The 26,860-nt window shown below is 58.9% G+C and overlaps 1 protein-coding gene across 6 annotated transcripts in view; it reads left to right on the forward strand.

The window, feature by feature from the left end:
• The window catches only part of CBFA2T3 (CBFA2/RUNX1 partner transcriptional co-repressor 3), an 89,648-nt gene that overhangs the window by 44,434 nt on the left and 18,354 nt on the right, over nt 1-26,860 (forward strand). For 2 of the 6 annotated variants that reach the window (XM_041770924.1, XM_041770929.1), the window contains exons 2-3: nt 19,956-20,162; nt 23,126-23,203. In XM_041770924.1, the coding sequence (XP_041626858.1) occupies nt 19,956-20,162; nt 23,126-23,203 (285 nt within the window). Of the gene's footprint in view, nt 1-19,955; nt 20,163-23,125; nt 23,204-23,942; nt 24,352-26,860 lie in introns of those variants that run through there. The other 4 variants (XM_041770925.1, XM_041770927.1, XM_041770926.1 and 1 more) reach the window with 3 other exon arrangements.

Here is a 26,860-nt window from a genome sequence, read left to right on the forward strand (position 1 = left end):
GCCGTGGGGAGGCCCCACAGGGTACCCGGAACCAGGCCCACCAGTCCTGCCTAAAGAAAGCCCTTTGGCTGACCACAGGCCACCCGTCCTGTCATGATGCACAGTGAGCCTCTGCCTCAAGACACTTCTCAGGGCTTGGCCCAGTGCCCGCGTGCAGCTGGAGGATGCACAAGGCAGGTGGCTTGTCCCTGAACTGATGTCCTGAGAGCCAGCAGACCTGCAGGGCTGGTGGAGGGACGGGTCAGTCTGGCTCCATGTCAGAGGGGAGTCTGTGTGAGCCTGAATAACCCTGAGCCGAGTGGTCACTCATGCCCGTGTGTTGGGGCCTCAGGTCGGCTCTAGCTGAGCAGCCCTCACAGCAGCCTGCCAGCACAGTGGTCATTCCCATTCCACAGAAGGGGTGGGGGTCCAGTCGACACTGGGGACCCTCCCCCAGACCCTGAGGGTGGGGCAGTGGGCCTTCTGGAGGCCGGGACCCTGGTCTAGTTAAGGGAAGTGGCCGTGGACATTGTCATGCTACCACAAGCGTGTGCTTCGGCCTGGCTGGCGGAGGGCTCACAGAGACAAGGTGCGGTGGCCCCGGGACTCCAAGCCAGCTCTGACTCCCACTGACGGATGTGCCGCCGGACAGTGCATGTGCCACGGGGGAGCTCCACGGGCCCCGCCCAGCGCATAGGCCTGAGGGGAGCCTCTAAGTCCCTAGTGCAGCCTTGAGTGTGTCCCCAGCTTCCCCAGGAGCCTGGTACCCCCACAGCCGCAGAAGCCACCCCTGCAGAAAATCCCCCGAGGTCTGCTTTGACTCAGCAGGAACCTACTCCAGATCCCCTCAAGGTTCTGTGACACCATTTGGTGGAATGAGAGTCAAAACATCCAGAAGGTTCCCACTTGGGAGGGAGGCGGGGGTGGCTCCTGTCTCACCTCCCCCGCACAGCCGCTAGCTCGGCTGCAGCAGCACCAGCCCATCTGCCCGCCTGGCGCCTTCCCAAGGCTGCGGGAGGGCCCGGGCCGGAAACAGACCCTGTGCCCACGGTGGACACGGCCCGACAGCCAGGGGACTGTGAACCCTGCGCCTGGCTCCTGCCCTCTTGGTGGCCCTTAGCAGTGGCCCGGCACTTCCACTGGGGTGCCAGTGACGGCACAGACGCCAAACCCGTGGTTTGGCCACAGTGAGTGCCCACTGACCGTGGCTTGCAGTTTTCCCAGACTGTCCCTCTGTAAGGAACGTGCACCCGCTGCCTGTGTGACTCGTGGGATATGGATAGTGCGATTCTGTGCTTGGGACAGGATTGTGTCATGGAGCCAGAGAAGCCCCTCGTTTAGGTTTGAGGAGGGCCAGCCTCCCCGAATGCATTCTTCCACACAGGCTAAATCTCAGCCTGGAGATCCTGGGGTTAAACCCTGGGCATGGCCATATGGCCTCTCGGGGGTCCCTGCACCTGTACCCCTACATTGCCCCTTTGTCCTCAGACCCTGGTGTGGGCATGCTGCCAGAACTGAGAGTCTCTTCCTGAGGCCGTCTCCATGTGAAGCCACAACTAGTGGGTCTCTGGGCTCATCCCCACAAGGGGCTAAGGACACCTCATCTGGACCACCTGCAAGGGACAGGCCTCAGAGATGGACCCTGCTTCCTGGCTGCCCCTCAGAGAGCCACGGGGCGTGGAGACAGGCTCAGGCTTCATGCAAGTGAGCAGGCCTCTGTGCTTGAAAATGGGACTCCCCTTGTTGGGACCCAGTGGCCACCCCACAAGCTAGAGGGAGCCCCCTGCCCCCACATGACTTCACTGCTACCAGATGCACTTTATTGCTCCCATTGCTTAGAAGGCCCCAGAGCAACAGCCCAGATCCTTAGGATGGCTGGCAGGTATGAGAAGGAAATGCCCGTGGCAGGATATCTGAAGGAGACCTTCACCCCAGGCCGAGGTCTGAGGGTGCAAATACCCCAGACAGCATGCTGGGCGGGTCCTGAGAAATGGGGTCTCGGCCCTCAGTGGCTCAGGAAACCACAAGACAACACTCAAGAAGTCAGCCTGGTGGCCTGCCTGGAAGGGGAGGCAGGCAGAAAGCAATAGAGACTCTGTAAGAGAGTCAGCATCCTCAAGCCCATGCTGCGAAGCAGAGGCAGGCACCCTCTACTTCTCAGGAAATGCTGAAGCTGTGCCCAGCCAAGGGATGTGTGCACAGCCGAGGCCAGGAGGTGGGCACACCCTGGACTTCAGACCCAACCCCTCCCCAGCTGCTGCGAGTCCAGGGCATGCTGTAAGGCTCCTGTAGGCCTCCCCACCATGTTGTTCAAGCTGGCGAGACCTGGGATTTTTGGAGGAATCAGGTGGGGGCTGTAACCCCAGCTCTGTCCTTCTTAGCTGTGTGCTTTGGGCAGTTACTTAACTTCTCTGTGCTCTAGAAAGAGAAACACATTTTAAGTTTTCTTTATGTTTATTAAATAACAGAACAACCCCACAGGCTGTGGGAAGGATTGCACTTAGCACTGGCTGTTCCTTGTCCTCTCCCCGCGGCTGGACAGGATTCCAGGCAGTGGCTTGTCGCCAGTGTCTGAGGGTTGCAAGCCGGGACCCAGCTCTGGAAGGAATTTGCCTGGGGAGGGCATCGAGTAGGCTCTGGCCTGCCCATTTGTGTATTGCTGACCCCCCCCCCTCAGAGATTGCCCCCAGTGCAGGCAGCTCCCTGAGTAGAAACCCACATATAATAGGGTAGGGAGAATGTTCTAGAACACTGAGCATCAGACTTCTCACCTATGGCATGAGGGGTAGACTGGACCCTCATGTGCCAATACACAGAACGCTGACCCACGCTGGCCATACCAATGTCCAGGGCAGACCTGACTAATCAATCCCTTTCCACGCTGATGCCCAGGGAGACATGGCTAATGGATCGCAGCCCTCCTTTCTTTGAGTTGACCAAGCTGACAGCCTCTTTCTTCTCGTGAGCGGCCCTGGTGCCCAGCACCTGGCTGGACATGGCAGACAGGTGGAAACCTATGGGCCCCTCAGCCTGGATGGGCTCTGAGAGCCAGCCAGCTCTGACCACATCGCATCTACAAACCAGAAAACCTAGGGAAAGGGTGGGGCCAACGATCGACACCCACACACATCTATGGGGGTGGGGTGTACTGTCTGGGTGGAAGGGGACCCTGGGATGCCCTAGGAGGGAGAGAGCGGAGTGTGGCTGCTGGGACATAGGCCGCAATGCAGTCCTAGGTCTAAATCCTCCCCACAAGTGCAAGCCACAGGACCTTGCACGTGCCCTCCTGAGTCTATGCCGTGTCATGTGTCTTCAGTGCGTGTCCCTGAGCACCTCCTGTACACACTGGGCTGAACAATGGTGCAGGTGGAAGTGGCTGGGTGGTTGCAGACTGCAGTGGAGGCTGTGGAGGAGGGTGGGTAGGAAGAGCCAGCAAGGGTCGGGGCAGTGCTCCCCAAGAGGCAGCTGAGCAAGCTCCAGGCGCCGGGCTCCGGTCCAGCAAGGCAGGCAGAAGACAAGTTGTCCTTAAGCAGCAGCTAGTTCCGTATCATTTCCTAGCAGTGCCTGCCTGCCGGGGGACTCCGATCCCCCAGACAGGCCTTCCTGGGGCAGATCCAGGCCTCCATCCCTCTGGCTGCCTCCCTCCTCCGCAACATGGGGCCGAGATGGGAGGAGGCGGCAGGAAGACCCCTCCTTCTTCTCCAGTGACGGGGCAGAGTCACGGGGCTGCAGAGGGCAGGAGGGCATGCAGGAGGGGACTCCACCTTCCTTGCTGTGGCCCAGGGGGCCCTGGGAAGAGGTGTCCACTCAGCAGCCCGAGATCGGGGAATCCCTGCTGGCGCTGTGCCAGCACCTCCCTGCCACCCTCATCCACCAGGAGCCAGACACATTCCGGATCCTTGCCAAGCTGGGGGAGGGACCACACTCGGCTTCCCCTACTCCCAGCCGTCCTTTCTGCTGCCTGCGTGTAATTAACAGAGTAATTAAAAACAGGATGAGTTAATTGGTATTCATTTATGTGGCAGATGTTTTTAATTGAGGCAGGAAACAATTTACCTGTTTACATAAACAATGGCAAAGCCAGGCTTGTAAAACACATTTTTAAAAATATTTTCCTCCCCCTTCCTAAAAAGAATTGAAATCACTTGGCCTCCCCTGTGCCTCGGTGTGAGAGCTGAGCAGGCCCCGCCTCCCGGGAGGCCTGGCGGGGGAGGCACAGGAGGCCTGCCAAGAGGAAACATCTGTTTAAAAGGTTTGCTTCCAGAGGAGGCTGTTTTCTTTAAATTCAGAGAAAGGAGGTGTTGTTCCCAGGTCATAGGGACCCCAGTCCCAGTGGCGCCTCCCTAGGTGGCCCTGGGGAGCAGGGGACCCCATCCGGGCACAACGTGGGCAGGCAGGTGTGGCACCCTCTGGGTAGGGAGAGGAGGGCCTCTCTTTGCACCTGTGGTTTGGCTGCCGGGCGGTGCGTTGTGCCGTGCACCACGCTGAATAACACGAAGTGAAAGCACAGATTCGGCTCCTGGTTACGTGGCCACCTTGCTCACAATGGCCATCATGCACACACAGCTCTAGAACCTTCCATAGTCACAGGAGCTCTCAGTGAAGAAGGGGATGCGTCATGGGCTCCACATGTGCTGGTGGGGGAGGGGGGGGGAACAGCGGCCCAGGGCCTGACCTGCCCAGTCCTCCTGCTCTCAGGATCGGGGGCATGACAGATGAACCAGTGCACATGGAGAGCTCCAAGGAGCACCTTCAAGGGAGCAAGTGTTCAGGGAGTTGCCTGTGGATAGGTTGGTCCTAAGTTGGCACTTACTGTATGCCTGTTGGCTATGGCAAACTTGGTACGTGCTTGTTTTTGCTTGGATCCTCTGTTACCTCCCCGCGGAAGAGTTCATTATCCCCAGGGTGCAGGTGTCCAGGTGAGCAGGCCGAGGCCCTGCAGACTGAATGCAGCCTCTGGCTCGTCACTGGAAAAGATGTGAGACCCCAGCTGAGAAAACCTGGTGGTGGAACAGTAGGACTCGTGGGTGCCCAGGTTTGCATTCCACATAGGATTCCGTTTACACGAAAATATCTGGAGGAATCCACAAGGACTGTCCGCAGAGGCTGCTGGGTGGCCGGGAGGGGAGGAGAGAGGTGGGGAGGGGTGGGCATGGGTCCTTGCTGGTGGAGCATTGTGGGGGAAAAGGGTCTCTCTACCTGCCCACAACAGCCCATCTGACACCCGGTGCAGGTGTACCCAGGCACGAGGCTGACTCCTCTGCAAGTAGCGTAGACAGTGGGGTCTTGTGAGCAGGTGGGAAAGCCGGGCCTCAGTTTGGCCACAAACACACTGGAAACAGGACTTGCAAACAGACTCCCTGAGCCTTTCGGCCCCACCTGCATTGAGGGAGGCTGAGCTGTGCCTTCCAAGTGACCTAGGACTGGAATCTGTGGGACATTTTGACAGTTCCTACAGCAAGAAGATGGAATGTTCCAGAGTCTACCAAGAAGAAGGCCCTGGAAAGACAGAGTCCCAGAGCTCCCAGCTCAAGGTGCCCAAAGAGTATGACCAGCAACCATCCCGAGACAGGCAGGGGTTCCCTCCCTCCTGGAGGTGGTATGAGGCCACCCTGCCTCTAGGCCTCTCCCGCGTGATGGGGGTTAAATCATAAAATCAACCACAGCTTGGAGATCTGAGGAGGTGAGCAGGGAACTCAAGCCCTGCTCCAGCGTTGGGTGACCCGGGGTGAGGACCTGACCCTTTCAGAGCATCTGGGAAGTGAAGGCAGTGAGGCCCCAGGCCCTGTGAGCTGTGATGCGTCCCCTGCAGGGCTGTGTCCTGCCTTCCCAAGTGCTCTGCCAGGGGAGGTATGAACTCTGCCAGCAGCCCCCAGGCTCCCATGAAGGCCAGAGGACCAGCCTGTGACATCAGGGGTAGGACACCCTGTAGCCCTGGGGCTGCTGCCCCCCAGGGTGGTGTGTCTTGAGGGCCCTGGATGTGCACATGCCTCTGGGTGGAGCTGAGAAGCCTCAGGTCTGCCCCCTCCTAGGTCCTGCACGAACAGGGGCTCCCTGCAGTGAGCATCAAGGCGACCCCGTGACAGCAGATTCTTAGCACTGCTCGGACGCACCTGCTGGCAGGTCTTCCTTGCGCCAGGAGGGAGGGAACATCGGAGCCAACCTGGAGAATGGCTGGCCCGCTTGCACCTTCACTCCCTGTCCCAACCTGGGCAGTTCTTTCTGACGCCTTTTTGAGGGTTTGCTTGCACGGTGTCTCCCGGGGCCCCTCGGGTGCTATCGGTGGGGAATTGTGTCTGCGCCCCCTTCAGGGGAGAACATGGGGTTCAGAGAGGTCGCCGTGATCTTGGTGCCTCACCCCCGTCCGCATCTGTGTCTCTCATGTGCATGTGGCAGGTCCATGCAGGTTGTGCATGGACGAGGGTGGCTGTTTGTGGCTGGGGGCTAGATACAGTGCCAGGCCCTAATTACTATTTATCATTCATATGGGCAGCATTATTATTTTAAATTTTGGCAGGTTTCCTCTGAAGACTTCAAGGTGATATGCAGCCAATTTGCACGTTTTTTAAACAACGAAAACGCTTTGGGGATCAACTAAGCCTTCCAGGTGCCTCATGGCCCACAAAGGAGAATCCTCACTGCTTGGCTGGGTTTTCCAGACCCTCTGCAGACTGGCTAGACCTTCTGTTCTGCCTTCCCGCCCACTCCCCACGTGGACACAGGTGCAGCGCTTGGTGGCCGCTTGTGCAGCTGCCCTTCCTTCCGTCCCTGCGCCTTTCTCCAGGTGTGCAGATCCTATAGCCATCACCTCTGCCTAGAAGCTGCCTTGACACTGGACACCCCAGCCCTGGATGTCCCCAGGGCTGTTGGTGGCACTACCCACCTGATCCGTCACCTCCAAGGCAGCCTGGACCCATGAATTCCCTGGATTTCATCAATCCCTTCTCCTCAATAAGTAATCTATAGTAATGCTGCGTATTAACTTACGTGATGGGTTGTTTGTTTGTTTGTTTTTTAATTTATTTATTTATGATAGGCACACAGTGAGAGAGAGAGAGGCAGAGACACAGGCAGAGGGAGAAGCAGGCTCCATGCACCGGGAGCCCGATGTGGGATTCGATCCCGGGTCTCCAGGATCGCGCCCTGGGCCAAAGGCAGGCGCCAAACCGCTGCACCACCCAGGGATCCCCTACATGATGGGTTGTAATTATGTTCCTGTTCCTCATCATCACTGTCTCCATGGTGGGAGGGGCAGTGCTGGTGGGTAGCAGGCAGTGGAAGAATAAATCGAGGGCACAGTTTAAAGGGGTGGTGGCTAGCACAGAAGGAAAGCTTGCCCCCCTCTCCCCAGGGGCACTTTCTGATTGCTTTTAGAGATCTTTTGAGTATATGTTAGATTACCCTTAAAATATGCCAGGTGTGCTTTGCAACTTTTCTTGGGGTCACATCCCACAGACTGCCTATACTGGCACCCTGCCAAGTGCTCTGTCTCAGCCCTTCCTGGGATAAAAACCTAGTACTGGACTATCCTGTTCATATCTCAGGCTTCACTGACTTTCCCACTCCTGGGGTCCCCAGTCCCCTCCCCATTCTGTCCTAGCCAGTTGTGTGTGTCTGAGTGGAGCAGCTGTGGGGCACTCACTTAATGGGCACTTGTTTAATGGTCAGAACAACATTACCCCTTCTACCCCACCCCAGAGCACGGATGAGGAGGCTGAAGCTCAGAGAGTGAGGAGGCTTGAAGGCCACCCAAGGGATGAGGCCCTGAGCCGAACTCCACCTGTCCAACCCCAGAGCTGGGCTCTTCCCACTACTGCACAGATCTGTGTGTGACTGTCCCACTATCTGTGAATGTCCTGGAAAGGGATCATCTCCATCACACTGAAGTCACAACACCATCTCTACCCACCCATGCATGTACTCACCCATCTATCCACCCATCCATCTACTTGTCCACCCACCTGTCCATCTATCCATTCATCCATCAACCTGTCCATCTACCCATCCACCCATCCATCTACCTGTCCATCCACCTGTCCATCTACCCATCCATCCATCCATCCATTTACCTGTCTGCCCATCCATCCACCTCCCACTCACTCACTCTTTCTATATATACCCTTTCACTCCAGCAGCCATACTACCACATTCATTGTCATAGTCCAGTCACATTCAGTATGCAGATGGGCCACTTCCCCTTGGTGGCAGCGTGTATGGGGGGATGGGAGGGGACTCCCAGAGCTTCAGGACTAGTGCTGGGCAAGGAGGGCACCCCTTCCTTCTCTGCCCCTCCCCCCTGCAGGCGGCCAGATGGCAGGGTGCCTCCCCCTCAGCTCTTAGGGAACCGCTCTTGGCGGCACAGCCCCAGCAGCTGGGCGAGGAATGTGCTTCCTTTGTGCGCCAGCGGCAGGCAGGGCGAGCAGGCCCGGCATCTGGATCGCGTTTGCAGCCCTTTGGAGAGCATGGAAGGTTTTCATTCCAGCAGCTTTGAGCTCTCCACCCTCCCCTGCCTTTTAACCATTTGCTTAACTCTGGGATGCTGTGAAGACTGGGTTACAGACTGTCAGCGGGACTTGGGTCTGAGATGGTCTCATCTATTCCACTTGTTTGGGGCATCTGCAGTCAGTGGGAGCTGTGGGCTGTGTGGTGCAACTGAAATCCCAGACTCTTCTTGAGAACAGAGGCCAGGAACATGCTGGTTCTGAGCCGCTTTCCACCCAGGAGCCAGTTACTTCCGTGTCTGGTCATTTTTCTGTGCATGAGTTTGCTTTCAAGATAGAATTGCATGTGCTTATCACCTCTCGATCTGTGTGGATCACTTTCCCATATCACTAGATAGTGTTCCAGGGCCCCATTTTTGCTAGCCAGTGGGCACTTAAGTACCACACATGGAAATCCACAGCTTGAACTCTCACAGCGTGCCAGATAACAAACGTTGGCTGACCTGCCCCTGGTCCTGGCTGGGCCCCGGGCCCCGGGCCCCACTTGGTCACTCCTGACTCAGTATGAGTCTAGCACCACCTGGCCTGTTTCTGCACTTCGTAGAAGTGGAATTGCGTGGCATGTGCTGCTTGGGGTCTGCTCAGCTGTACACATGTGAGGTTTGTCTGTGTTGGTGCACGTGGCTGTATGTGGTGGTTTTTTCCCTCGCTGTATCGGATCCCACAAGCCATTTCCCCCTTCAATTCTTGATGGATGTTTGGACGGCTTCCAATTTGGGCCTTTGACAAAATGGCGGATGAATATTCCTGCTCCTTGCTGCTGATGCACCCATGTGTGCACCCAGCAGAGAGATTGCTGTGTGATGGGGTGTGTGATGCAAGCTGGTAGATGCTGAAAAACAGTTGCTAAAGCAGACATACCTATAGCATGATTCCTAAGGCTGCATAGTATTTTTGTGTCAACCGGAGAATTTCCTTAGCCAGCCTTCAACTGGGGTCATCTTATTTGTCTCCTGTTTTCACTCTTATAAACAACACAGTGATGTACATTCTAATAGATAACTGTGTGCGTCTCTGACAGTTTCCTTAGAGCACAGGTAGGGGTGCCTGTCCAGGGAGAGAAGCTGCCACAGGAGGAGTGAGGAGCAGAGAGGCAGGAGTCTCAGACTCAACTGACATTTGCCATCTGTGTGATCTGATCGACTAACCCCTGAGGTCCCTTCCAGCTCCCGTGTGTTGTGGTTCTAAATACCCACATGTATCAGCTAGTTATTATTGTGTAATAAACCACCCCAAAACCTCACTGCTAAAGTAACCACCATTATTTGGCTCAGAGTTCTGTAGGTGGGCAGTTCTGGTCCCACTGGGCTTGCTTTTTGGGTCTGTGGTCAGCAGCTCTGCTGAATGTGGCTGGGCCTCTTGTGTGTTTGGAGACTCGGCTGGGCCCACTCTGCCCGCACATTCCCATCCTCCAGCAGGCTGGCTGAGCAGGAGAATAAGTGCAGCTGATGCTTCTCGTATCCAGGCTCAGAGTTGGCTGACATCGCTTCCACTGCATCCAGAGTGAGTCCCAGGGTCAGCCTGGAGGCAGGGCGTGGATATCTACTCCATGTTGAGTAGATGGGAAGAGCTGCTGTCACCCTGCAAGGGGTGTGGGCCAGGGAGGGTAAAGCATTGAGGCCCTTTTGTGAAGCGTCCACCTCACAGGTGAAGAGTCTCAGATACCACAACCATCTACCCATCCATCCATCCATTTACCTGTCTGCCCATCCATCCACCTCCCACTCACTCACTCTTTCTATATATACCCTTTCACTCCAGCAGCCATACTACCACATTCATTGTCATAGTCCAGTCACATTCAGTATGCAGATGGGCCACTTCCCCTTGGTGGGACATCTGAAACCAACCTGACTGATGAGGAGATAGCCCTGGGAAGTTCTGGGGGAGCGTTCTATCAGGTGCAAAGGCCCTGCAGCACGACAGGCATGCTGGACAGGAGGGAGGAGGCAGGGTGGAGCCAGAGTGTGGGAGGCACCAAGGGAGGCCCCATCTGCCTGCCCCCCCGCCCATGGGAGCCTGGAATAAGAAGAGGACAGTCGTCCGTCTCCCCAGTTCTTGAGCCCAAGGTCATCCGTAGTGTAAATGTGGCATGCTTTCCAGAGTGGCTGGCAGGCAACAGGCAGGCCAGGTGTGTCTGGGATGAGGCCCACTGTCACCCCTGTGTGATGGCTGTGTGACCTAGAGCAAGCGACATTGTCCCTCATGGCTTTCGCAGGAGGAGTTGAATGACAGAGGGTTTCAGAGCCTGGAGCATAAACAGCTCTTGGCAGAAGGGAGGCAGCTTGAAATCAAAGCTGTGCAGGTGTGTGATGTTGCAGGACAGGCCCCTCCTCCGGAGCCCCGTGTGTCCATCTTCAGCAGGACACCGCTTGCCAAGCACAGGCCACGTTCGTGGGTGCTGGGAGGTCTCTGTGGGTGCTGGCTCTGCCCTCCCTGCCTCCCAGGGCCCAGGTTAGAGAAGCCACAGATATTCCCGCCAGGAGACAGGAGTAGGGGGCCGAGCAGGGCCCCACCCTGGGGCAGCAGGAGCCACAGCGGGCTAGCCACTGTGTGTGAAGCCCACCCCCACCCCAGAAGCGGGCGCTCCGGGCCCCATTTTACCAAGGGGTAAGCCAAGGCTCAGAGGTGTGCTGGGTGGTTTTCCCGAGCTCACACTTGTTTGCAGAGCGGGATGAGAAACCCCGTGTACTGACTCCCAGCCCAGCTTTATTGCTGTGGGGACCTGTGACTTTGGCCACCAGCCCCACAAGCCGGGGTCAGGGGGTCACGGGGCCCCTGGGACAGGCAGTTGAGCTCAGCACTGAGAAGGGAAGGGTGGTGGTGGAGGGTGGGGTTCATGGCCAGAGCCACGGCCCCGAGGGTGGGCGGGAAGCCCTGGATGGATGCAGCCGGAGCATTCTCGGGGGTGGGCGGCCCAGCCGACCAACAGAGGGAAAGCAGTAATCCTTGTACTTTTATATTATTACGGGGCGGCGCAGGCTGTGATGAGAAACACATGTGGGAAGCGCCTGGGACTCATTAGGGCTGAAAACCTGTGTCGCTTTGCTGGGGATCAAAGACAAGCCTTCCCTCTGACACTGGCCTTAGGAGGGGACTCAGCCTCCTGGTCAGACCCACCCGTCTGGGCACCAAGGGTCACCCATGGTCCTGAGTCCACCCAGAATGCAGGCAGTCCCCCAAGCCCCTTTATCTCTTCCCCAGCCTGCTGACCCATGTCTGTTGTGGGTCGCAGACCCTCTGAATGTATCTCTTCTTAGGGACTCACGCTTCATTTTTCCTGTTTATCCCACGCATGCCAGTGGGAGGCTGCAGAAGAGCCCCAGCCCCCAGCCACCCCAGGAAGTGTGCTCCCAGTCAGGGAGGCCTCTGAGAGCGCTCCAGGGCCAGGCCAGGCCTTCGTGGGGTGGATGTGGGGAGGAGGGGTGCAGCAGGATGGGATTGCAGAGGCCTGGGGGCCCCTCCTCTCTGCACCCCACACTTGGGCACTTTGCCTGTGGATCTCCCTTGGCCCAGGCCCTGCACCCAGCTCAGTGGCCTCCAGGGGGGTGTCTCTGAGTCTGTGGTGGGGACCTTCTCTGTGGGGACCATCCCAGGCAGCCCTGCAGTCCCTGCCTCTTCCTCCCTGCAAATCTCTTTCTTTCACAGATACAGAGCCCAGAGGCCGCTGAGCACTCAGGAGGGTGCTCACACACCAAGCATCGCTGCTCTGACCTTACAGAGGTCCACAGGGGACGCCACAGGCCTGGTGGCCACAGGGTTGGTGGCCATCCCCTGGCCAGCGTCCTGTGCTCGGATGTGCTGGATGGGCATCCCTGTCTGTCTCCAGAGCGCCCTTCGGTGGGTCCTGCCTTTGAGGGGTGCCTGCAGCACCCGTGGCCTCACCATATGCCTCCACATGGTTTCTCCATCATGCGCATCCCATCCCAGTGGTTTAGCTCCTGTGTGAGTCTGGTTTAGCTCCTCTCAGGGCTTGTCACAGTGTGGTCTTAAGGGGGCAGGAGGGTCCGAGCTCTGTAGCCTCATTGAGTCTTTTCAGTGAGCAGCAGTGAGCAGCGCTGCCCATCTGGACCAGAGGAGATGCCTGGGAAGGGGTGGTGGGGACTGGGAGGACGGGGCCGAGGCTATGCAGGCAGAGTGGACAGGACTGTGTGTCACCCCCAATGGCACCCAGCAGTTTGGGCCCAAAGGGGAAGGAGGGAGTAGAAGCCATGTTAGGCTGGACCCTGGAGGTCCCCAGGGGCACCTCCCTCCTGTGTGACTCGGTCTCCATGTCCTCATGAGCAAAGCAAGATGACAGTGGCGTCTCCATCAGGATGTGTGTGGGGAGGTTCAGGATGCTGGAAGACCCAGCAGCCCTGGACGGACGGAGGAGATGCTTCCAACAGGTGCATATGCCTCTGCCTCAGGGTTGGACTGCCCCAGTGGATGGCCAGGCAGGTCTGCAGGGGACAGCTCACTGCTCTTCCTTCTGGAGCTGTCCAGCCTGAGCAGGATGTTTCGTGTCAGGGCCCGGCGGCTGTGTGCTCCCCTCAGGCACCCACGGGCTATTCCTGACACCAGCCAGCTGCTGCCCTGCCCAGACCTTCCAGCGGGGAGGAGTCCTCTCCCATCTCTGGCCAACCACATTGGGGCAGGTGCGGCAGAGGTCAGGACTCACATCCACTGAAAGGGACCTCATAACCCTAGGGAGGCTGCTGTCAGTGAACAATGCCTCCTTGCTTGTAATTGAGCACCTCCTGTGTGCCCAGCACTGTTTCAGGCACTCAGTCTCACCGAGAGAAAAGGTTGCCTCTGAGTAAATATGCAGAGGATGTGAGCAGACCATAATGAAATCTGGGGGAAGGAATCCCTGGCAGAGGGAACAGCCAGTGCAAAGGCCCTGAGGTAAGGTACAGCTAAGGAGACTCGCATAAGGGAGGGAGTGTGGGAGATGGGACAGGAGAAGGGATAGGTCAGGCACAGGGGACCCCAGGAGTGCTCTCAGGGTCCTGGCTCAGGATCGGGGAGCCATTTGGTACCAGTCTTAGGAAATGTCTTAGAAGGGCCGGCTTGCCCCTTGGGTTCCTAGGAGAGCCAAGTGCATGAGTTTACCTTGGCTGGAGTTTTATAATATTGGCCCGCCGCCTGGCCACAGGCAAAAGCTGGGACATCAGGGACGGGCCCAGCTCCCACACTGCACCTTACCCTGTGTGGAGCCCTCAGCTCCCGGGAGACAGTGGAGACGGGCTCCCCATCTAGCCAGTGGTAGAGCCCACTGTGATGCTGGCCTGGGCCAGATGACCTTGAAGGGGTGGTCTGTCCTCCTCCTGCTCGTCTGCACCCTCCCTGTAAGGAAGGTGCCCCGTCCATGTGAGGGACAGGAGCAGGTCAGGCTCCACCACGGATGTAGGTCTCCTCCTGGCCTGGCACCCCCAGAGCTGTGAGCTCGCCATGCACGCTCAGCACTCAATGCATTTCTCAGCACACAGATGCACACCCTGAGACTGGGGTGGCATGCCCAAGGTCCTCCTACGTCCCACCCTGACAGAGGCGCAGGCCCTGCATGGCACTCCTGGAGCCCTGGCCCTGGCAGCCCAGCTCCCCTGCTCCTGAGGCTGGCCTTTCCATCATCCCGGGAACCCGTGCCTGTGCATCACTCCAGGACAGGGGTCTGGCTGGGGCCACATCCATCCCGGGACAGCAGGCCCAGGAGCAGAGAGGGCCTTGCCCAGTCTCAATAACTAACAGAGTGGCCTCTGGGGCCAGATGGCCTGTGTTTAAGGCCACTTCCTCATCTGCCCAGCTCATGGGCTTGTTGTGGGGTGAAGCTGAGGTGGTTCGTGTGAAGGGCTCAGGTCAAGGATTGACAGGTGATCAGGACTCAATCACTCTGACTCTGTTACCTATGGGCAGTACCTGCCTATGCCCATGCCAAGGGCCTGAGGCATCTAACCTTTTTACTTTCCTACGGCCTCTGTGAGGGTCATATGTGCTATAAGCAGAAATCAGACCCTAAATGATCAAAGCAGCGGCTTGTTATTTCCAGCAGTATTGCAGACTTGAGACAAGCAGAAGGTTCTAGAACCCCAGGGCTGGAAGCTCTGGGCTTTGGCCAGTTCTCAGCCAGGCAGGGCGGGCTGGGAACCACAGGCAGACAGGGACAGTGATGGATGGGGTGGCTTGTTCCGGCACATTCCATGTTCTTTCCCACCGGCTCCACCCGGTCTTGGAGAGCTGCTTCCTCTGTGGACGGATTAGGGACATTCAGCTGGGGACTGGCTACACTGTATGGGAAAGATGCAGGGTCTCCCATGGGCCTGTGGCCTGCGGACCAGGGTCTGGGAATGTTCTCAAGGGTGGGAGGCAAGGCTGGGTGTGGGGGACCTGGTGCCTCTTCTCACCCTTTGGCTCTTGTACTTGCTAGGATGCCGAGATGTGATTGACCCTGCCTGCCCAGCCCACAGCAGGCCCCCAGCCCTCTGGGAGGTGGGGGTTGGGGGGCATATCAAAGGAAGCCTCTGCAAGGTGGTGGGCAGACAAGCAGAAGAGGGTGGGTGGGAGAGATGCCCAGGTCATGTCCAGCCCCCTACTTAGTTGTGTGAGCGGGGCAGGTCGCTTGACCTCTGTGCCTGAGTTTCCATCTGAAAGAAGAGAAGTGCACCATCGGCCTCCAAGGGTTGTGGGAAGGTCACACAAGCCAGTGGTCTGGGCCCTTCCTATAAGCAATGTTCTCTTCCACGTATGTCAGAGCCCCCTCTGAGCCAGGGCCCCGGGATGGGGGCCCAGCCCTCCCCTGCGGGTGTCCCTGCCTGCGTCAGCACCAGGCAGCTGCTCTGACCGGGATGCTGCTCCAGGCTCCAGGTTGGCTGCTGGGCTCCATGTCCCTGGTCCAGACTCCATGCTCCCTTGCTTCTACTCCTGTCGCTGGCCCCTCACCTCCCTAGGGCAGGGTTCTGTACTCACCCAGCAGCCCCTGATGGGCTGCTTGGGAAGAACCGGGGTGCCTTGTCCCTCTTTGCTGACAGGACTGGCGGGGAGGGCATGGGATGCTGGTGGCTGGCTCTCGTTCCTTTTTGGGTGCTCCAGGGTCAGAAGGAGTTCCATGCAGATGGGAGATGGTCCTCACACGTGCCTGCCCCTGTTGGGACAGCCCAGGGCATCCACCCTGACTCAGAATGAGGAGCCTCTGATCCCATGTGGCATTCCCAGGGCAGCTCCGGCTCTGAATTTCCTCTGCCTGGCAGGCTCTGGGCTTCAGGCTCTGAGACCTGAGCAAGTCACCTACCCTCCCTGAGCCGCTGCTTCACCATCTAAGTGAGCGCAGTATGAGTCTATAGTGTGCAACTCCTGTAAAGATCAGTCCTTGGGATCACTCTGCTTTTCCTGACCTGAGGATAGATGAGCTGATGTGTGGGGAGCGGGTGTTAAGCCCTACCTAGGGGCAGCAGATACTCCTCTTATATGTTAAAATCGTGAGAAAATTTGACCAGATCTGCCTAATTGGAGCCCCCTAAGATGGAGCTTGTCCAGGGGAGTCCCCGCCATCGGCTGGACAATCAATGAGACTCAGCCTCAGAGGACCCCAGAATCAGAAGTGCGGGAGACAGAGGCCGAGGTGGTGTTCAGGGGACAGGTCAGGCCGTGTCTACTGCTCCCAGGCCGGGTGACCCTGGCAGTCATGACATGTGGGGCCCTGGCTGCATTGTGGGGGTTCTACCCAATGCTGTATGCAGAGCATGGGCATGAGGACACTGGGTGGGGATGCTTGACCTGAAAAGGGAGAGCGGGGAAGAGAAGCCTCATGGGGCCCATTGGGGTTTCCAGCCGGGGTCTGGACCCTGCCAGGGAGCTGAGCCAGCCCTCCCTGGCAGCCTTGACACAAAGCGGGACTGTACCCCTCGCTGGCTCCTGGCATCAAGCATCCAATGGCACGGCCTTCCCACTGCACCCCACACCCTGAGCTGAGGCCAGCTCCAGCGTATGCTGCCTCATGGCGCAGGATCCCGCCAAGACAGCCCCCAACCAGTGAGAGCCATGGGGAGTCTGAACCTCACTGCAAGTCTCGGGGGCCCAGGGAGCAGCCCTTGACTTGGCAAGGGGGTCTGGAGAGGGGGCAGGGTGGGGAGCCAGAGCCGGAAGAACAAGGCAGCCCCTGTCCCGCAGCTCCTTACTGTTTGCACACAGGCTGTGGCTGGTCAGGCGGAGCTGCTACAGGCTGGCCGGGGCTCCCCCACAGCCTGGGGTTCAGGGAGGGGGAGGAGATGATAGGTCACAGCAGTGACAATAGCCCCCACCACCTGTTATGTGACTGTGCTGGGTGCCAGCCCCCTGCTAAGAGCATCTCTCCCTGTCTCCTTCCATCCGTCCTGCACCCCAGAGTGGTGGCCAGCTTGTGGGCCTGCTTTTGAGGCAGTGAGTTGTCCTGGGAGGGTGGCATCCAGCTCCTTCCAAGCCTGGGCCCTGAGTGGATCCACCCCCACTGTCCCTGCCCAGTGGCACCTCCACCTCAACCCTCCCCCTCCAACCCCTCTGCATGGAGAGACCTTCAGGTCTCCATCCACCCTGCATCCTGCCCTTGTGCCCATGTGTGCAAAGTCCAGCCTTCCGGAAGTCTCCACACACACCTCCCCCACAGGAACCTGACCATGTGGACCGGGAAGCAAGGTCATCCCAGAGTCGGGTGACGATCCCGAGGGTGAGGGGCTGACGTGGGGGTGCATCTCTCCCCAGGAAGTGAGACCAGAGCTGAGCCACCGGGAGGGCAGGAGCATTCTGGGTGGGGGGGGGGGCTGCTCTAGGGGCCCAGGAGGGGTGGGAGGGGTGGCCTGGATCAGACAGGAAGGCCCATGTACAGTGGAAGCTGCTGAAGGGTGTCAGCAGAGCTTTCAGTGGCTCCTCCCTCTGTCTACACAAAGTCAGCCCACATGCACCTGCCACCACTCGTGCTTCTCACCCAGACTCCCTGAACACTCTTGCCTCTGTGCTCTGTGCTCCGTCACCACACATGCTGTTCCTCGGCATCACTGTACCACCTCTGCTCCTCCCTGAGGGTGGGGTCTGTGCTGAGGTCCCAGCACACAAGTTGTTCTATAAACCTCCGCTGAATTTTACCGAGCACTTGTGCACAGATGGCCACCCCTCGATAGGGACATAAGGAGACTCAGAGAGGTGAAGGGACTGACCATGGGTCACACAGCCAGAAAGCAGTAGAGCCGGGACTCACGTCTCAGGGGACTCATGTGGTCCCGTACTGTGCACCTGTGCTTACATCCCCACCTTCACCCAGCAGCCTCAGTCTGAATCCCAGACCTGCCACCTGTTCTGGAAGAACAATGTGCACTGAGAACACGCAGGGTTCAAAACCGTGCAAACCCACGCTGGCCAGCAGAGGCACACCTGCTTTTGCTGTGTGGTCTTGGCACCTCTGTGCCTATGAATCGGGGCTGGCAGGGCCCCCCTACCCCTGCCAGGGCTGCAGTGAGAATGAAGAGTCATGACTGTCATGTGCGCAGAGCAAGCCATGAGCACTTGTCATGGGTGCTTCCCTTTCTGCCAGGGGAGGTCGTGGGGCGTGGGCAGGGCGCTGCCTGTTCCCCACTCAGGGCCTGGCAGGTGTCCCAGGGCTGAGTGTGTCCATGAGCCAGATTCTCAAAGGTGGTGGGGGCGCTGCACGACCTGGTGCTTAGATCCCTGGTGCCTGTGCTCGCCCCCAGTGGCCCTTCCCCGTCACGCAAGCACCGGGGGAGGAGGTATACAGGCTCGGCAGGCTCCCTCCGCCCTGTGCGGTGGGCTTGGTCCTTGGCAGAGGCAAGAAACAAAGCCCCCCGTGTGGAAATGCTTTGGAAAGTTGGAACCGGCCGTGTGTTTGCAACAACCCCCCCCCCCCCCAGGCCTGCCCGTGGGACCCCGGTGGCCAGGTCAGACTCAGCGGTGGCCCACAGTGGCTGGCCACATTTGCCTTCTTTGGTTGTCACCAGGCACTGGCCGTCGGCCCCGCAGCCAGGCACGGTGTTGATGGGCCCCCACAGCTGTAGCACACGTGTGCCCGGCCATCAGCTTCCTGACAGGCGGGCTGCAGGGGGGCAGGGCGCCCAGCGGGCCAGAGGCCAGTGGCTGCAGCTGAGTGGACAGCAGGTGCGGCATGGCCTGGGTGGCTGCTAATTACCGGCTGCTTCCCTGTTCCAGGGGGCCCGGCAGGGAGGGGTCTTCTTCACTGTCAGCCCCCGGGCCCTGCGGTGCAGAGGGCTGTCAGAGCCCCACCAGGCACCATGGACGATGGGCATATCTGCTCTGTAAGGGGGTGAGAGGGGAGTGGCTGCAGTGGATCGGCCACAAGGTAACAGTAAATGCCATCTGTCAGCGTTATTCATCACCACCCACAGAGGCCGGCTGCCTTGGATGCACATGTGTGTCCATGTCTTTCCTGGTTCTGCAGGGCCCTGGGGGAGAGGCAGAAGACACATGACATGTAGTCCCATGGGGATAGCTCACAGGTGTGCAGCCCCAGCCGTGGCTCCGGCCCCTGGGGGAGGCCCCATCGACATTGGCAGGGGGACCTCAGGCAGTTGCTCTGTTGCAGGGAGAGGACACCCACCTTGACCTCCTTGAGCAGCTGGGCACCCCAAATCCCGCCTCTGTGATGTCTCAGCCCGCCTGGGCGCTGGCTGACATAGAGAAGGAGGAGGAGGGCCACGGTTCGCCATCCTCCAGCTGTGAAAATGGCCAGCTGCTGGCTCAGGGTTTGTGTGGCTGGTCAGATTCACCCAGAGGCCTTTCCCTCTGGTCCCTGACCCTTAGCAGAGCACCAGGGACCACATGGGAATCTTGACAGTGTCTAGGGACACACCACCCACTGGTCCATGGACCACATATGGAGTGGCCAGGCCTAGAGTAGCATGAAGCTGACTGCATCCTTGGCCTGGCTGGGCCAGCAGATGGTTAGGGATTTGCTACCCCAGAGGGTCTGCCTCCCACGCCTTTCTGGGAAGATCCCCCCTAGGTGAGCCTGTTGACATCTGTGAGCTCCCAGGGTCCTGGGAACCATGGTTTCTCTAGGGGCAACCCCAACTACCTGCATTTATACCCTTACCAGTGCAAATGCTTGGGCCTTCCCCATATCTCCTGCATCAGAAGTGGGGGTGAGGAGGCTGGCATCTCTGCACCCGCTCTCCAGGGGATACTGACAGAAGCAGTGTTTGCAAGCCACTGCCTGGGGGGGCATGTAGCCCCCTGTCCTATAGGGGGTAAGCCCAAGCTCCCCCAGCCCCATCTCTCTGACCCAGGACTCTCCCAGCTCCACGCTCCAGTGCACCTGAAATGGGCTGACCCACACCTGCCCTCTGATCCCAGGTGGGTGGGATGTCAGCCACCTGGGCACACAGCTGAGGTTTATCTGGGGGCCCCGGATTGGGCCTGGCTGGGCGCAGAGCCAGGAGCCCCCGGGGCACCAGCTGTGCAGGTCCACCCCCAGCTGGGGCCTTCTCTTCTTCCCAGCCATCGTCACCAGGCCTATCTCTCTCTCCTCTCCCCTGGGGCTCCTGTGGCCACCCGCAGTGGACAGGACGGACAAGACAGCGACGATGCCTGACTCACCTGCAGAAGTGAAGACGCAGCCCCGCTCCACACCCCCCGGCATGCCGCCCCCACCACCTGCCGCATCGCAGGGGGCCACCCGACTCCCCTCCTTCACGCCACACACAAGTGAGTAACCCCAGGGCTGGGGCAGTGAGTGGGCAGGGCCAATGTCCCCCAGAGCTGTTTGAGGCTCAAGCTACTGTGAGTCAGGCCAGTGCTGGGGGCCCTCTGCCCTGAACCCATAAACGTTGGGCCCTTGAGACAGAGGTCTCGTCCTGGCTCAGAGCCTGAGTCTGGTGGTTCAAATCCTAAGTCTTCTACTTTTTGGCTCTGTGGTCTTGGGCAAGCAACTTAACCTCTCTGGACTTGGCATCCCTCATCCATAAAGCAGGGTACGCCATAGTCCCTGCCTCACGGAGCTGCTGTGAGGACAAGTAAGTTAATACAGTTTCTTACCCAGTGGCCAGCACATTGTGAGTGTTTTATCAGAGTTAGCTGTTATGCTTGCTGTTCAGAGGGGGACAGGGGGATCCCTGCCAGCACACAGCAGCTTACTTGAGGGCTGGACAGCCTGTCAGAGGCGGCCCTGGGCTCCGAGGAGCTCTGCACCGGGCTCCGATGCCCAGGGCTCTGCAGCCAGAGATGTGACGGTCCGACTAGACCTTCAGGCAGTGTCTCCGTGGCTGTGACTGATGCAGTTGAGTGTCTCAGCACACACGGCATCTCTGGGTGAACTTCCACAGTCCAGAAACACCACTGGAGACTGTTCTTTGAGTCAGAAAAATTGGTGACTCAGTGAGTCTGGGGTCCTGAGCATTTGGGAAGGAGATGCCAGGCTTGGGCCAGTGGAGGTCCAGTATTCCGTGCCCCCCAAGACTAGGGGCTTAGTGGTGTGTCCTAAGCATTTCTGGTGGGTGATGGAGAGAATCCACATGCCACCTTCTCCCTGCATATCCAGAGGCCAGAAAGCCCCACACCCAGGGGAGCCTTCCCCAGGTTTAAAACCCAAGCAAAGTGGGTGTGTCTAGGAAAGGAGCCTCATGTGCCTCAGTGTGGCAGTAAGACACCCTTCCACCCACCCAGAGCCCAGGTGAGACCACCAGGCCCAGCTCCCTTCATCCCTGCACATGAAAGGCACTGGTGCTGACATTCAATGCCAGGCAGCCCAGGTTCACTGGGGCTTGGCTGTGACCCAGCCTACATCTGGAGGAAGGTGCTGGCTATGCAGTCAGGCAACCCAAGTCCCAACCAGACTTGTAGGACGTTGGCTTTGAGCTGACCTCCTGACCTCTCCAAGCCGTGGTCCAGCAAGTGGAACCATACCACCTGCTCCCACGTACCCTATACACACAGGAGCTTCATAGCCAACACCCCACCCTGTGTAGAAGCTTCCAGCTTCTCTTCCTATGGGGCCCGTCTGAGCCAGGGTAACCATGTGTAATGGGGACCGAGATGAATGCCTGGCCCTGCCTCCTCCCCCAGGAGAGCAGGGGCTCTGCACTCTGGTGATCCTCGGTGCCCAGGCTGGGGTCGCATTGGCCACTGTTGGGGGTGGTGGTGGGCAGGGGCTGGCTGGGCTTCCTGTCACACAGCTACTGGCCAGTAGGGTCACCTCTGCTTGTTTTGTGAGGCTTTAGTCCTCCAGGGCTGAACCCTAGGCGGGCTCCATCCACCAGGCAGTTGTCTACCCAACCCCCTTTGGCCTCGGGGGGAGGCTTCTGCTGATTTAATGGCACTGCTAGCAGCTCCCAAGAAACGAGGCCATGGGCCCCACCTAAAATGCCAACCCCACCATCCAGTGCCCAGTTCCCAGGCAGGGAGGTCAGCAGGCTGTTTGGCTGGTCTGACCGAGGGCTAAGAGCCGGTTCCTGCCTGTGAAGGGCACGTCACCCTCGGCCTACTTTCCTTCTTGGTATAGGATCCACATTCCTAAAACTACCAGGCCAGGAACCAGGTGGGGTATAGGGATGGGGCCTGTGTGCGGCACAGGGTCCCCCTCATGGCCTTCTTGCCCCACATGTGCCCCTGCTGCCCCATGCACTCCTATTTGTGGGGTGAAGGTCCTGGCTCTACATAGAAATTGGTCACAAGAGACCAGTGGTTCTTTCTACTCTAAGCTGGCACTTTCATGTCAGTGGGCTTCTGGGGTGTCCATCTGGGTCTCTTACTGCCCCCAAGGGGGCCTCAGAGTTGTCCCTGCACCTGAGGAATTCCCTGACCACGGTGGTTGACTGCGTCTGTCCCCTGGCTGCTGGGGTTGAAGCCTCTGTGCTCAGCTGTGGATTTCTGCCCAGAGCCTCCCCAGCTTCCCCAGGACAAGCCTGGGAGCTAAGCTGGCCAGAGATTGACCTTGAGGCACGACTTGAGGGCTGTGGTTTTCCTTGCCTAATGACCGCCCCTGGCACAAATTCATCCTGCAGCGAAGCTGCGAAGCTGCGTATGGCTGAGGTGGTGGTCAGGCCAGCTGAGGTGTCTCGGGATGTTGGGGCTGCTCTTCACAGAGACGCCCTCAAAGGCCCATCCTGCCCTTGATTACCCCCTGTGACAGGGGGCTCACTGTCTCCCTGCAGCGATCCAGCCCTCTTCCCACGGCCCCCACCTACTCACTCCAGCTCATCAGACAAATCACATCTCTGTCTGCTCAGTGCTTCTCCCTGTCATGGTGGCTCAGTCCTGGGCTCTGTTTCCAAACCACCACTGGCTTGTCTGTCAGTCAGCTTCAAGCCCTGTCGGCCTGGGTTCCAGGTCCCTTGAGGTTGGTGCCAAGGGGTTACTGGGCACCTTCCAGGAGGAAAGATCTTTAGGAACCCAGGTGTCCCACCCATGCTGACACAGATGCTGCATTGCTTGTCGAGCTCTGGAAGGTCCTCCCAGAAGTGGCCCTAAGAGCCCCCCATACAACCCCGTGATTTTACAGCAGAGGGTCTGAGGCCCAAAGGAGGGGATGGACTGGCCCAAGGAGGTGAGTCCCAACCCCCAGAACTGCTGTCCAGAGGCAGAGGGGCGGGGCTTATGGGGGGCGCCCTTGGGGCAGCCCTGCCCACCCGCCTGGCTTTCCTGACAGCGTGTTTTTCTTATTTTGCTTACAGATGGAGAGGACGGACCCACGATGTCCCTGCCCCATGGCCGTTTTCATGGCTGCTTAAAATGGTCTATGGTCTGTCTTTGTAAGTAAAATAACAAAAACCGCGGCCTCCTAGGAGGTCCCTGCCCCAGCATCCTCTGCCCTGAGAAGGCCACTCAGTGCACCCCGTGGCCTGCACACCCCGATATTGCCTCTGCTGCATCTGTTAGTACTGCCCTCAGAGAGAAGAGGGCCAGGGGGCAGGGCCCTGAGTCACAGACCTGAGGTCACACTAGCCCTGCACCCATGAACTGTGTGGCATTGGGCAGGTGGTGGCCTCTCTGAGCATCCTTTCTCCAACCACAGGACAGAGTAAATAAGGCAGACCCAGATCCGAGAGTTGGGAGGTCAAATTTCAGCAGAGGGTCTGTCACTTGGTGGGCTAGAGGGCAGGCCCCAGCCTGGCTCGGGCCCCCACTCCTACACCTCTTGGCAGGGTGACTTGGACACATACCACACCTGTGCCTCAGTTTCTCCACCTGTAAAATGGTAGTCACCCAGCACCTAGTGCCAAGGGCAGTGACCAGGAGCTGTGAGAACGAGGCCCAGAACACACTGGATGCTTGGTCGCCAGCAGACATGTCTGTCTTGAAGTCTCGGGCATCACAGCTGATGCCTGTAACGGGAAGAGCTCAAGGCCACGTTCATAGCTTGTTAGCCAGTGAGTATGGCCAGGTCAGTCCCAACACTGCACCAGTGGCTGCACGGCCTGGTGTGGCCCCGCAGAGCCCCCAGACCCCTAGATAGAGGTAATGCAATGGGTGTGCGTTATTTATGCCTCAAGATGCTTTGTCGCCCAGCTATCGTGTGACATGCCTGACCCGGCTGCGGTGCCCCGCAGGTCTCCCGAGCTACAGCGCTGTCAGGACAGTGAGCTTCACATTGACTGGGTGAGGGGCCGGCAGGAGGGGCTGCTTGTCAGGTCTCATGTCCCAGCACGACCCCCGCCCAGGCACTGGGGCTCAGGGAGCCACGGGGTGCTAGTGTGTGCCCCCAAACCTCGGCCGAGGACACGTGTGTGGTCTAACTTAGTAACACACCTGTTGTGGGAATGAAAGCACTTGTGGCTGGGAGTTATTTTCGGCGTCTCTTTAGCAAGTTGCTGAGACCGTCCAGCAGCCCTCGGGAGGGAACACGGGCAAGCGAGGGCAGGCAGGCCACCGGGAGGACCCAGGCACCGAGGGCAAACTGGTAAGAGCGCTGCAGGGAGGTCAGGCCTGGGCTGGGGCGGCAGCCGCGGGGTGGGGGCTCCGGGGGTCTACACAGCCGCAAGGCTTAGAAGCGTCTTGAAGATCCAGACCCTGGGTGAAGGCCCAGCTCGGCCGCGAGCAGTGAGCCCCTGCTGTGGCGAGGTCTCCCATGGCAGCAGGCCATCTCCTAGCCTGGTTACAGTGATGGCCAGTGGCTGTCATCACCCTTGACCAGGGCGTGTGTGTGTCAGTGTCCACCGGGGGGTCGCCTGGATCTCCCCAGTAAGAGAGAAAAAGGCAGCACAGTGGGGTCTCCTGGTCTATCTGGGGGTCCTCTGGACACCTTGGCGAGGGTGAGGGACGGGGATGCTTAGAGTCCCCTCTTTGGCGTTTGCTCTCCATCGCAGTGTGAGGGAAGCCCCCAAATGCAGTGACACTGCAGAGCTGGCGTGTCACTTCCAGGCCCTGGAAGGTGCTTACAAGACCATTCAGACCAGGGGGCAAATGGGCTCCGACTGTGGTGTGTCCTGCAAAGGGGGCAGAGTGCTGAGCCCGTCCCTGCAGAGGACACAGCACATTGTGATGGTGACAGCCCTGGCCTGCAATTGGTGGTTGCAGACTTCTGCTGAGTAGTGGCCAGTTATTGATGAGTGATCCCCCAACACGTAAAAGCAATCAGGGTCAAGCATTTCCAGCTCCTCCTGGTAGAAGGAGGAGAGCCCAGATTCTATTATCCAGGGAAGCGTGGAGCAGAAGGGGGCCAGGCATGAGCTTTGGGTCAGGCCAAGGGCCATTCGAAAGCAAAGTAACTGAGGCCAGGCCCCCATTCTTACCTAGCTGGGCCAGTCCAGGCAGGTGTGAGGGCTCAGGCAGGACATCCACTCCCAACCTGGGTGGCTTCACATGCCCGTGAGGGCAGAGCTGTGTCTGTCTGCTGCCGAGGGCCAGCTGTGTGCCAGGGTTAACCTGCAGGATGAAGGGAGCCTAGGGAAGTGTATGGAGTGTGTGTGACCATAGTACGCCTAGCCACCTGTGGATTGGGTGCCTGGCTCTTGGCCAGCAGTGCAGCTCAGTGAATCGGGGAAGAGTGTTTGCAGGTGTCGCTGGCAAGCAGGTCAGCACAGAGGAGCCAGTCATCGCAGCAGGAGGTGTGGGCAGTGTCTGCCCAGAGAGCAGAGTCAGGGTTCACAGAGGGCATTCACTGGAAGGCTCTGGGGGCAGGGGTGGGCTGGTTCCAGAGCCCACAGGGCACAGTGAAGCCCCAGGGCTGGACCCAGCGAGAGCCATGTGCCCTGGGCCTGCAGGGGGTGGCGGGTGTGACAAGGCTGGCTGAAGCTCAGGGAGGGGTGCTGGCATGTGGGCCTGCCCCCCACCACCCCAGGCTGAGTGAGGCCACACAGGGTCTGCAGATCGGGATGGGCAGGGCAGGCTTGGTCTGGAGTGGCAAAGTAGTACCCCCAGCATCCAAAGCAAGTTGAGTAAACAGCAGACATTTCTGGCTGTTCGGGAGGAGCCACTTCACAGAGCTGACCGTGGCAGCAACCCATTTCCATCCCCAGTAAAGGAGCTCCCACTCCCCATCTCCACACGCCACAGGCTGCCAGGTCTCAGCTGTGGGTCTGTGGACAGGGCTGGAGCCTCGGAGAAGTTCCGTCCTAAGGGAGCAGAGTCATGAGCTGCCTGCCCCCCCAGATTTCCCAGCTTGACCCTCTGTGCATAGACCCAGCTGGATAAGGTGGGAGGGGCAAGGCATGGGCCTCGGAGCCCAGCCAAGCGGGTGAGGTGTGTGTGAACATGTGTTTGCCAGTGTGCGTGTGCATAGGTGTGCATATGTGCGTGTGCATGTGGGTTTGAGGGTACATGGATATGTCTGCAAGTGGGGTGCATGTGCACACGTGTGTAAGCATGAATGTATATGACGTGTGCCTGTGGGAGTGTGTGTAAGGATGCTGAGGCAGGGGGTAGCCACAGGGAATGGAAGGCGTGTGTCAGGGCACAGGGTTCAGACTCTCATGTAGGGAGCGTGTTCAGGTGCAGGAGGAGGGGCAGGCTGGTGAGCGTGCAAGGGGCTGAGCGTGTGAACACGAGGAGCTGCCAGAGCAGGTGCCTAGCCAGCTGGCTGAGAAGGCAAGGTGTGAGTGGCCGCTGGGTGTCTCAGACAAGCCTCAGGACTCCCAGAAATGCCAGCCACCCTTCCTACATCTGGGCCCCCTCCACTGTCACCAAGGGTCCTGGCAGCTCACGATCCCTGACTTCTCTGCAGACCTGGTCATTGAGGCTCGGGATCCTGAGGCCAGGGAAGTGGGATGCAAGCCAGGGACAGGAGGGCTTCCCTGACCTCTGGGTGCAGGCTCAGCCTTTCCCTCTTGTCACTTGAAGCTAAGTGGTAAGGTCTTGTCCTGCAACATTGCACGGTGTCCATCAGCCCAGGGACACTGATCCTACTGTTGGGGCCCCAGTGACCAACAGTGCTGCTCCTGTGACCCTTGCAGTGCTCATCTCTGTGGCCT

Source organism: Vulpes lagopus, chromosome 10 (assembly GCF_018345385.1).
Source record: "Vulpes lagopus strain Blue_001 chromosome 10, ASM1834538v1, whole genome shotgun sequence".
NCBI lineage: Eukaryota > Metazoa > Chordata > Mammalia > Carnivora > Canidae > Vulpes > Vulpes lagopus.